Here is a 12,615-nt window from a genome sequence, read left to right as displayed (position 1 = left end):
AGGTGTTTCTTGAACTTTATGTGCACCATTGAGTATCTTCTGACATATAGTAGAGACCTACAGTACAGACCAAAAGTTTGGACACACCTCATTTAAAGATTTTTCTGTATTATCATGACTATGAAAATTGTACATTCACACTGAAGGCATCAAAACTATGAATTAACACATGTGGAATTATATACTTAACAAAAAAGTGTGAAACAACTGAAAATATGTCTTATATTCTAGGTTCTTCAAAGTAGCCACCTTTTGCTTTGATGACTGCTTTGCACACTCTTGGCATTCTCTTGATGAGCTTCAAGAGGTAGTCACCGGAAATGGTTTTCACTTCACAGGTGTGCCCTGTCAGGTTTAATAGGTGGGATTTCTTGCCTTATAAATGGGGTTGGGACCACCAGTTGTGTTGTGCAGAAGTCTGGTGGATACACAGCTGATAGTCCTACTGAATAGACTGTTAGAATTTGTATTATGGCAAGGAAAAAGCAGCTAAGTAAAGAAAAACGAGTGGCCATCATTACTTTAAGAAATGAAGGTCAGTCAGTCCGAAAAATTGGGAAAACTTTGAAAGTGTCCCCAAGTGCAGTTGCAAAAGCCATCAAGCGCTACAAAGATACTGGCTCACATGAGGACTGCCCCAGGAAAGGAAGACCTAGAGTCACCTCTGCTTCTGAGGATAAGTTTATCCGAGTCACCAGCCTCAGAAATCGCAGGTTAACAGCTCAGATTAGAGACCAGGTCAGTGCCACACAGAGTTCTAGCAGCAGACACATCTCTACAACATCTGTTAAGAGGAGACTTTGTGCAGCAGGCCTTCATGGTAAAATAGCTGCTAGGAAACCACTGCTAAGGACAGGCAACAAGCAGAAGAGACTTGTTTGGGCTAAAGAACACAAGGAATGGACATTAGACCAGAGGAAATCTGTACTTTGGTCTGATGAGTCCAAATTTGAGATCTTTGGTTCCAACCACCGTGTCTTTGTGCGACGCAGAAAAGGTGAACGGATGGACTCTACATGCCTGGTTCCCACCATGAAGCATGGATGAGGAGGTGTGATGGTGTGGGGGTGCTTTGCTGCTGACACTGTTGGGGATTTATTCAAAATTGAAGGCATACTGAACCAGCATGGCTACCACAGCATCTTGCAGCGGCATGCTATTCCATCCGGTTTGCGTTTAGTTGGACCACCATTTATTTTTCTACAGGACAATGACCCCAAACACACCTCCAGGCTGTGTAAGGGCTATTTGACCAAGGAGGAGAGTGATGGGGTGCTACGCCAGATGACCTGGCCTCCACAGTCACCAGACCTGAACCCAATCGAGATAGTTTGGGGTGAGCTGGACCGCAGAGTGAAGGCAAAAGGGCCAACAAGTGCTAAGCATCTCTGGGAACTCCTTCAAGATTGTTGGAAGACCATTTCCGGTAACTACTTCTTGAAGCTCATCAAGAGAATGCCAAGAGTGTGTAAAGCAGTCATCAAAGCAAAAGGTGGCTACTTTGAAGAACCTAGAATATAAGACATATTTTCAGTTGTTTCACACTTTTTTGTTAAGTATATAATTCCACATGTGTTAATTCATAGTTTTGGTGCCTTCAGTGTGAATGTACAATTTCCATAGTCAAGAAAATAAAGAAGAATCTTTAAATGAGAAGGTGTGTCCAAACTTTTGGTCTGTACTGTAGATGTTGAGATTAATCCGATCAATGTCATATACTGAGACTCAGAAGATATTAGAAATCACTACAATGATTTTTATTTTCTTGTCGTTAGGCTGTTAGTAATAGAAAAAAATAACAGCGAGAAATGACTTTATTAAATACATTGTTTTTTCTACAGGGAAAGACCTGCTGCAATACCTATTGAAATAAAAAGTATTGACGACACCTCAAATTTTGATGAATTTCCAGACTCTGACATTCTCAAACCGATGGGTGAGTGTCTAGAATGTTAGTACTGACACTACAAATTCTGGTGCAAGACCCTGGCAGAGATCTGTGATATGTCTGAATATGAGCTTCTGTATAGTCACAGACCTCCTTCATGATTGTGAAAGTCCCCCACCAATCCTGATAATGAAGATAAGCATCGTACTGAATCGGTGCACAGCGGTGCTCCCAACCACCCAGATGTAGAGGAATATAACCTGCCCCGGAGCACCTCTCTGCATAAAGAGATTGTGAAGGTGTTGCATTGCTGAATCGGTGGTCTGACCCCACTGATCGTAAAGCGATGGCATATCCTAATGATGTGCTTGGAGTTCTTTTTCCTGAGTGTATTGGCATGTTTTACCATTCTTTTCAAAGGGAACCTGTCCATCGATTCATGCTCCACGAACCAGGTGCAGCATGAATTGGAGCCTGGCTGAATGATTGCAGCCAGGTTTGTTTTTCTTTGAATCGCTACGGTGTTTCGTATAAAACATAGTTTGCAGATCCAAACAAGGACTATAGGGAGAGACCTGACTAGTCCAGCGCCGTCCCGCACATGTCTCTCCCATTTGTACACATCTGAAGAGATCTGTCAATCAACTAGAGTGGTACAGTGAGAAGCGATCGGCAAGAATTAGCCCTCAAACTATTTATAAGCACATGTAGCTCTATTAAAGTCCAGCAATACCTTTTACATGGCCTTTCTTTCATTACTGAGAAATCAATGTTTAATTTAATATGCAAATGAGGTTGAAGATCTGAAGCCTCTGTCACTCCGGCTTTATGCCCAGCCCAGCACCACCACCACCTACTTCCTGAGCTGAAGCTGGAGGTGGCGGCGATCAGCGCAGAATAGAGCTGGAGTGACAGAGGCTTCAGATCTACAAATGGTTCTTCAGCCTTATTTTCATATCAATTTAAATACTGATTTCCCAGTAACCTAAGAGCCAACTGGCCATGTAAGGGTATCTCTTTACTTGTCTTTTGAAAGAGCTACGTGCACATATAAATCAGTTTGGGATGTGAAATCCTGCTGACAGATTCCCTTCAAACTTTTTCTCTGAAACGTCATTTATCATTTGTCTTTATTATCTGTGAGTGCAGCTGAGCTTCATCCACTGAAGTTAACTAGTTAAATGCCACTGTCAATCACTGACGGCAGCATTTACAGCACGTGACTTGGGGGGAGCACTGTCCCATCGGCCCCCCCTGCGTCTATAATGACAGCACTAAGACCCCCGTGTCTATAATGATAGCACTTCTATGATGGCCAGCTCGTTGCTGGCGTTCATAAGAGACTGATTTTTACTAAATACTGCAATACTGAGGTACTGCTCTATATAGTACAAGCGATCAGGCAATCGCAGGTTCAAATCCACTAAGGACTACAAAATACAGTACAAATTTGTCAATTTAATTTTTTTTATATATGAAAAAAAAATCTAGAAGTTCAAATCAATCCCCTCTTCCCCCATTAGAAATAAAGAATAAAAAAAAAATGAATACACCTATGTGGTATCTCCACATCTGTGAAAGTCCGATCTATCAAAATATAAAATTAATTAACCCGATCGGTAAATGCCATAATTAGAAAGAGAATCAAAACGCCAGAATTTTGGGCGCAACCCATCAAAAAAAATTAATAAGAGGCAATCAAATCTATCCCAAAATGTTATCAATAGAAATGTTAGCTCAGGTTGCAAAAAACAAACCGTCACACAGCCCCATCGACCGAAAAGTGAAAACTTTACTGGTTTTGGAAAATGCCAGCATGATCTAACTTTTTTTAGTTGTGTTTTGTTTTGTTTTTCACCACTTAAATAAATAATTATAGAAGTTAATTATCGCTGCAATCATACTGACCTGAAGAATCCTATTGCCAGGTCATTTTTACCATATAATAAACTGCATAAAACAAAACCCCCAAAAACTAATTGCGGAATTTCACTTTTTTTGCAATTTAGTCGCACTTAAAACATTTTTTTCCTGTACATCACATGTTAAAATGGATGGTGTCATTCTAAAGTACTGCTCGTCCCAAAAAAAAAAAACAGGCAGTCATATGGCTATATTGATAGAAAAATAAAAATGACAGCTCTTGGAAGAGGAGAAAGATTCGAAAGTGCTAAAATGAAAAATTGCCATGTCGGGAAGGGGTCAAAGGGAGCCTGTTAGAAACTTAAACCCCTCTCCTCACCCCCTCAACCATTAATATGACCCTGCAGCCCTTTAAAGGATAAACCAGTCGATACTAGGGCATCAATGTCTGATCGGTCAGGATCCGCCAGCCGAAGTGCTTACTTGCAGAGCTTGCCCGTCTAGTTGTAGTGGCTGCCGCAGGGTACTGCACATCCGCCTCCCATTGAATTGGAGGCGGATGTCGGCAGCATGATAACAGCTGATCGGCGGAGGTGCCGGGTGCTGGACCCTGGCCGATCAGACATTGATGCCCTATCCTACGGATAGGGCATCAATGTAAAAGTAGTGAACACCTTCTTTAATTAATTTTTTTTTTTTTCCATAGGTGTTGCAAGCAACCATCCCGACTCTGACTTTAAGAACAAGGACTGGGTCTTCATCAATTACACGTACAAACGCTTTGAAGGGCTAACAGCCAGAGGAGCCATGCCAACCTTTAGCAAACCCCGGAAGTGATTGTATCCAGACTTATGCTCATGTTTCCTAAACCTGCGTTTCTTATATGCTGGCATGGTTGATGCTGTCGCTCGAAAAACACCATTGGAAAAATTCAAGCTTCCATATTTTTATAGTCTGTATTTCTTGGAAAATACAACAAACTGAATTGTAACAAAACGGAGGCCATCCTGCAGATCATCACCCACAATCCAGCATTGGAACAGTCGTGTGTAAAATCAGCGTAATGCCAAGTCTGGTTGTATCGTTGCCCCTTAGCATCCCAGCTTACATCTGCAGCATTAAGGAATAGCTGAATTGTGTTACTGGTGCCCTTCAAATTTGCATAGAGTAATTTAAAAAGAAAGGAGGGTTGCTTGGTACTGAATAGAAGTTTGACTTGACTGTATTCTGTATGTATGTGTCCATAGCTTTAAGAACGATGTTTAGCACCAGCTTTACTCTGCACTTATAATGCGTTAACTTGGCTATCTATGATTCTTTAAAGTCAACAAACTTGGTATTTGGGGACCCTTTTTCATGAAAGTGTGCTTTTGGACTTGGCCTATTTATTCAAGAACTATGTTCTCAGATATAACCTCGTGTGGAATATTTGGATTTTCCTTCTTTTTTTTTTTCTTTTTTGGTAATTGCTTTTGAGAATGTTGTTTGCTATAAAATGGCATAAAAGTGCTTTGTTTGTTCTTTTTCCAATGGTATGCAACACCGGGATGTGGTGCCTTACTCATGAAAGGGCTAATGTGTGTATAATATATATGGACTTTGATGGCATTTTAATTGTGCCTACATCTCCTTTTTCCTTGATCTTTGATGTTAAAATGGCCCACTGTGATTTTCTGTGAGTAAAGAAGGGGAGGTGGGGGTTTTTTTCTAACTTTTTTGACCCTTTTTTTTTGTAGAATTTCGAAGACTATTTTGTCTTACATTTTGTAAGCTTCACGAACATGGTGACCAAATGCATGCTACTATCTCTCCTTCGCATCATTAATAGGTTCATTCTCTACGTTAAATACCCACCAGGTCCATATGGGAGATGGAACATTACTGCACTCCCAATAGCGATATGTCAGGTATGGCCAGTAATCATCGACAAGACTTACAACATGCATACAATACTTTGTATTCTCCTATAAAATGGGAATTAGTCTTGATATTAAAAGTGTCTTTAATTCTGTGAATTTATTGTTAATACATAGCCATGTGATAAATTAATTGGACATGAAATGAAACCGATTTCATTTCATGTGTACACAACGTCTTTTTCAGGCTGATGCCGCCTGGAACCCGCCTGAAAAAGTGCTAAAAAATGCTATAAAGGATGAACATAATGCACAGGAAGTCGTGATATGTTCGTCTTTTGTCACTTGTAATCGCTTCAGGCTTCGAAAGCCGGGACCTTGTTAAAAGAAGTAGCATGTGTATTCTTTTCTTGCTATTTAAAGTTTAAGTTGCAAAAAAAAAATAAATAAAAAGACATCGGCTGAAAAGCCAATGCAAGATCGACAGAAAAGACACCAACAAAGCTGCTTAAGGAAAAACACCGCTGAGGTTTTCCTGGCGTATCATCACCTTAGACAACTTGGTGGACACATTGACGTCTAAAAGACCCATACCCTTCTGGCTTGGCTTCCCCTGGCAAGGATAGATGTCATTTCCAATTAGTGCACCAATCTATATTCTCTTTGTTGTATACAGTCATATCCTATTTGCTGGCCATAGACTTTAGGATCATGTTGGACAATCATGTCTATAATTATTGGATCTACTGGCAGTGTGATATCTGTGCGACAAGTCTTTGACAATGGAATGGATTTTTCCTGGAATCTCCTTAACTTTCCAAGCTGAGCTTAGAATAAAACATGCTTTCATGGAAGCTTAATGAGCATATCAGTGGGAAGGTAGGAGCATAATAATTTTTCTCATTTAAAATGCGTACCTCCTCCAATTGCCGCTGTTCCACTGATTCTTGAACATTATTTCTTTTTCTTCTGGGCCCCTCCATTCCAAAGTTATGCCTCCTGGTAATAAAGATGTACATTTTCCCTTGAACTAACTGGGCGTATGCCAGACTACTCTGGGGATGCAGCCATGTTTTAATTGACCAGCATCAAAGGAGAAAAATCGAATTCCCATAGAGAATATGTGTGGAACACGCTCAGCTGGTTGTAGAGAAAATTTGCACTATTATTACCAGGGGGTATAACTTTGGAACTGAGAGGCTCAGAAGATAAAGAAAACTGTTCCTGAATAAGTGGAATAGTGCTGATTTTGGAGAAGGTACTCCCATTTAAATAAAACAAAAAAAAACGCTTTAAGACGAATCTAATGTCTGGTTCAATTGCATGCTAAAGCAAGCCTGAATTCTTCATTTTGTAGATATTGAGGTTTATTACCCTTTGTAGTCTGGCATTTCCAATATGTATGCTTTTACTTATACAATCACTTCTATTTTCTGTACATATTGGGGCAGATTTATCAAAGAAAACTTGTGTCCCAAAGCGACCAATCATAGCATAGCTTTCATTTTACCAGAGCTGTTTTAAGAACTGAGATCTGATTGGTTGCTGTGGACCACGAGAGCGGCCTTTCTTTTAGACCACTTTGATAAATGAGGCCTATAGAGTATAAAGGCTTGTATTGACTCAGAGCAGTTCCAGCAATGCATTTGGCTGTATCTTGTACCAGAAGTTTAAGAGGGAGACACTGGTGGTCCGGAGGCCCTCCTGCAAAGCAGAGCAATTAGACCGCTGTGTTGTGCAGCTCTACAATTGAGCACATCTGGCAGCTGACAGCATGGGGAAGAGCTTGTATGTGGAGAGTGCCGGGGGTCTCACACCCACCGATTAGATACTGATGACCTATCCTAAGAATAGGCCATTAATATAAAAGTCCCGGACAACCCCTTTCTAACTTTTACATTTTTTTTTATTTTTTTTTTTTACATTTAAACAATATTTTAGATATTGATTAAATACCACGGCCCCGAGTCGCCAATCTGGCGTCTTGTTAAAAAGTGCGCTGGGGTAATAGAAGCGAGGCATTCGCCTGTTAATGAATTTGGTTACTCTTCCATCTGCTATGCCCAGTCGTAAGAAATGTATTCTAGTCGGGGACTGTAGTACATTTCTGTTGTAATTTACACCTCTTTTTGGTGTAAAATATAATACATTTTGTTGCCCATCCCCTTTGTTCTAAGATCCGCTCTCTCAAAATTGGTGCAGCTAACCGGGAATGTCGTAAAAAGCCAAAAATTGCTACACTTTATGACATTTCAAGCAGTTTTTTGGAAGAAAGTTGGCGTAAACAGCTTAGTGAATCATTTGTATGCTCCAGGTCTCCCCCTTTTCTGAAACTGTGCTACATATACCTAAATAAGGATGAGCTGCAATACCTGACACAGCCTATTGAAATCGATCGGAGTGAAAGACCCCAATGTCTCATTGACGTGTACTAAAATCATTTTTGGCAGTGGAGACTATTCATTCTAGAATGGAGTTTGGAAATGTTCTAATGTTCTTTGCAAACAGATCTTGAAAATAACTATGAAGTGAAACAGTCAATGGATGGAATTGTTCATAATTTTCATCTATATGGAGAAAACCTGCCCTAATTTTGTCCCATTGACGCAGCTGCCAAGGGCATTACGTTAGAGCACTAATAAACTTGGTCTCGTTTCACAGATGGCCACGGTCACGTTATGGACTGAGATATCTGGATCGGCTGCTGGTCTTCTGACCCAAACTCCATAGTATCATATATGCCTATAAGGCTGCTGAATTCATGTTGGGAGACCCACGGCCGGTCCATATTTGGACCATGAATGTCAGACGGTGAACTGTCCCCAGTATAGGACCTCACAGTATGGCTCTCTGCCAACCTGCGGCAGTCAATGACCACTGCTGGGCATGGACATTCTGGCCATAATGGCACCTGAATGTGTGGTCCCCGCCCTAAATCAGCAGTACACCCTCTGGCACCTGGACATGATTAGGGTGTCTTTTGAGCCTGTAGATGGGAATATTTAATACATTTAAAATTCTAGTAAAAATGAAATTTAATAAATTGATAATTCTGAGGGCATCAACTTTAAACGCAAAGAATATTAAAGCTGCACAACTTCTCATACAATAATTTAGCTGCTATCTACATTAACCCATCATGCTTTGATATTTTGAATGCCTTTATATGATCATGTCTCACACAGATACATTGAGAAAATTTTTATCACTCCACTTATGAAGCCATTGCATTGGACATATAGAATTTGCACAACTTTTGCCTTTGCACATGTGGTGAATTTATATAAAATCGGAGTAGCCTGATTATTGTTATATGCATTGAATGACCGCTACATTTTTCAATGTGTTATTTAGTTGCTGGGTTTTTTTTATATCTATATACACACCCTTGAGTTCTTAATTGCACTTTTCTTAACAACATTTTTACAGTTTTCTACTGCCAGGATAATTTCTTACTCTTTGATAGGGCTCAAAAAATGTACAAAGAGACAATGTTATGTATATTTAAGTGTTCGACAGACCAGGCCTTTTTCCTAATCCCTAGCAATACCTTTAATAGGAAATGGCTCATATCTGGTTTGTACGATACATATGTATATGCTCATGGCGCAAAGTAAATGATAGTAAAATGAAATGCTTTTGTAGCTTCTCAAATGCAAGACAGACCAAACTTTTTCTATAGTATTCAATTCTCATTTCCACATGCTAGTATTCATTTCCAGTTGTTCAATGTTGCCCATTCTCTGATGTACAGGTGTTTTCTGTAGTTGTACTGTATGATTGCCACAAACTACCTGTTTTGGGGGAAAAAAATTGTAGACACTTTTGATCTATGTTTCTATGCATGTAATGTCTGTCATTTTTAAAAATAAAATTTGTAAAAAATGAGTTTTTGTTTTGAGTCCTTTAAAGCTGCATCGATAATGGAGGAAAAAAATGGGAAATTAAGTGTACTGTCTTGGCAGTGATCTGCTAAGACAGCTTGCTCCGTTTCCCATTTTTTTCCACCATTACCACTTGCCTGCACCAATGGTCATCAATCCACACCACTGGTTTGCCTATTCGCCTGATCGTTTGGGTAAAGTGATGCAGCAGTCTTCTACCTATTCCAGAGGTGAGCACCTACAATTCTAGCTGCTTCACTCCCATCAACATTGGATCACATCTAGCCTTAGCCTTAGCTATAGAATTTCTCAAAAGGTAAAATAGAACTTTTTAAATGTTTTGTGAAATTTCACTTATTCGTTTGAACGCCCCAAAGCCAAAGATTAGTGGCATACCTTTTAAATATGGGGGGCATGGCCTGAATGCTGATAGCACTGACTACTGGAGCACTAAGCTGTAGCACGCAGATTCCTAAAGTGGCTCATGTCACTTGTGTAACTTTGTAAATCTGTGCTCTTTCGACCATAGTACATGTTGAGTAGGAATCAGTCTCGTAAACGCAGCTCTCTGGCTAAGATCACCAATTGTTTTTTGTTTTTTTTTAATGGAAGTTCTCCTTCTGCAGTCTCAGATGCACACAAGATAGCATCTCCCTTTGCTGCCTCACAATCCTCCTGGCATAAAAGAGCTTTTGGGACCTCTGACTCGCTTGGCAGAGGTGAGAATTCAGACATCCCACTTACTAAGGGCACAATGCAAAAGATTCTAAGCTCTCTGTGTACCTCACATGAGGAACACTTTTAGAAGTGCTAGTTGAACTTGAGGGACATTAACTAAGAGAAAGAACTGCGCACGTGGAATCTAAAATTGCCCGTTCACACAATGATTTAATTGATGCAAACTCTGCTCTTGAGGAGGAAGTGTTCTAGCTCAGGAATAAAGTTCATGACGTAGAAGATCGGTCATGTCGTAATAATATGCATGAAGGTCATTTCGTAGACTCTCGCAAATGCTCCAAAAATCGCTGCAAATAATTCTGCCAGATTTTGATCTACAGGATTTTGGTGAACAGGATCCACAGGGTGCATAAACCACAAAACTTCAATCCATCCTTGCCTTGAGACACTCTGGTGCTCTAACTTTTCTTCAAAACGAAAGAGAAAACTTTCTGCAACAGCTGAGGAAACTTCCGGAGCTCCTATATCTATGCCAGAGTCTTTCAGTCTTTTCAGATCTTTCAGTGGCAACTCTTGCCAGGAGAGAGTTTTGCATCCATGTCCAAAATTTAGTGGACAATATTTCATATAAATCGGGTTTCCCAGGGAAGATCTTGATGATGATTCTATGTTCCAGATCAACATATATGTGTCAGATGCTGGATCGAGTACTTTTTGACCAATTGGGAGATTGCCCAAGGCCTGGACCCATCCAGCAAAAATTTTAAAAGTTGGATCCTGAATGGTCAACAATCTGAGATGGTGGCTCTTACTGGGAGTAGTGTGTAGGACTCATACGGTTTCTCTAGGGTACTTTTTTTTTTACTTGTGTGTATGATAATGTCTGTAAAGCGCTGTGGAATTAATGGCACTATATAAGTGAGTAAAATTTTTCTATTTTGCAGTTGGCACACTGGTACGATAATGTTAGTCCTGAATAGCCTGTATTTGGGAGGCAATAAGTTTCTGGGATTCTGATTACAATTATCAAGTTCTTAGTTCACAGGACGGTATATTGAGAAATTCTGGAGATAGTCAGTCAGTTGGGAAATAATAGAGTTTACCTCAAATGTTTAAATGTTTAACCCCTTAATAACATCTGACGTACTAATACGCGTCTGTGCCCTGGGACTTAAGAGCCAGACCCGTATTAGTACGTCATCGCGATCGCGCCCGCACACAGGCTGTGCGGGCGCGATCGCCGCCGGGTGTCAGCTGATTGTCACAGCTGACACCCGGTACTATGTGCAGGGAGCGGTCACGCACCGCTCCCAGCACATTAACCCCCGCGATGCTGCGATCGAAGTCGATCGAAGTCAATCGCGGCATTGCGGGGGCAAGGGGAGGTGATCGGCGATACTCACCTCCTCTTCCGGCTTCCAGCGCAGTCTGCAAAGGCTTCCCGGGTGTTGCCATGACGACCCGATGTCGTCATGACAACATCCGGGTCACCAGAGAGCAGGAAGATTGCTTGGACATGCGCAGTGCATCTCCAAGCAATCTTCACACTGTGCATTTCTGACAGCTTGCATGGCATAGGGATGGTGCTCCATTCCTGTGCCATGCAGGCGATCAGAAAAAAAAAGTGAAAGTCCCAGAGTGGGACAAAGTAATAAAGTGTATAAACTGTGTGAAAGTGGAAAAAAAATATAAAAAAAATGTGCAAAAATATTATAAAAAAATAAAAAAAATAATACACCAAAAATAAAAATATAATGTACCCATCAATAAATATTATAAAAAAAATAAAAAAAAAACAATAAAAGTACACATATTTGGTATCGCCGCGTCCGGAACAACCTGACCTATAAAACTGTCCCACTAGTTAACCCCTTCAGTGAACACGGTAAAAAAAAAAAAAAAAAACCAAGCAAAAAACAATGCTTTATCACCATACCGCCAAACAAAAAGTGGAATAACACGCGATCAAAAAGACGCATATAAATAAAAATGATACCGCTGAAAACGTCATCTCGTCCCGCAAAAATCAAGCCGCCATATAGCTCCATCAGCCGAAAAATAAAAAAGTTATAGCTCTCAGAATAAAGCGATACTAAAAAATATTTTTTTCTATAAAATAGCTTTTATTGTGTATAAGCGCCAAAACATAGAAAAATGATACAAATGTGGTACCGCTGTAAACGTACTGACCCGAAGAGTAAAGCTGCCTCATCAATTTTACCACACGCGGAACAGAATAAAAAAAAAAAAAAAAAAAAAAACAATTCCTGAATTGTTGGTTTTTGTTTATTCTGCCTCCCAAAAATCGGAATAGAAAGCGATCAAAAAATGTCACGTGCCTGAAAATGGCACCAATAACAACGTCAAGTCATCCCGCAAAAAACGAGCCGTCACATGACTGTCTGCCAAAATCTGGAAAAATTATAGCTCTCAAAATATGGCGATG

General features: G+C 40.2%; 1 protein-coding gene across 2 annotated transcripts in view; it reads left to right on the top strand.

Annotated features, from left to right (window-relative positions):
- Window positions 1-9,495, top strand: part of LOC141225898 (serine/threonine-protein kinase 38) — a 78,577-nt gene extending 69,082 nt beyond the window's left edge. For both annotated transcript variants that reach the window (XM_073667110.1, XM_073667111.1), the window contains 2 exons: window positions 1,842-1,936; window positions 4,458-9,495. In XM_073667110.1, the coding sequence (XP_073523211.1) occupies window positions 1,842-1,936; window positions 4,458-4,588 (226 nt within the window). In that variant the 3' untranslated portion in view covers window positions 4,589-9,495. The remainder of the gene's footprint in view (window positions 1-1,841; window positions 1,937-4,457) is intronic.
- Window positions 9,496-12,615: the final 3,120 nt, after the last annotated feature.

The sequence above is a fragment of the Phyllobates terribilis genome, unplaced genomic scaffold, assembly GCF_046119375.1.
Source record: "Phyllobates terribilis strain yellow unplaced genomic scaffold, ASM4611937v1 Scaffold_2__4_contigs__length_985480577, whole genome shotgun sequence".
Classification (NCBI taxonomy): domain Eukaryota; kingdom Metazoa; phylum Chordata; class Amphibia; order Anura; family Dendrobatidae; genus Phyllobates; species Phyllobates terribilis.
This window is presented reverse-complemented; position numbering and strand designations above follow the sequence as displayed.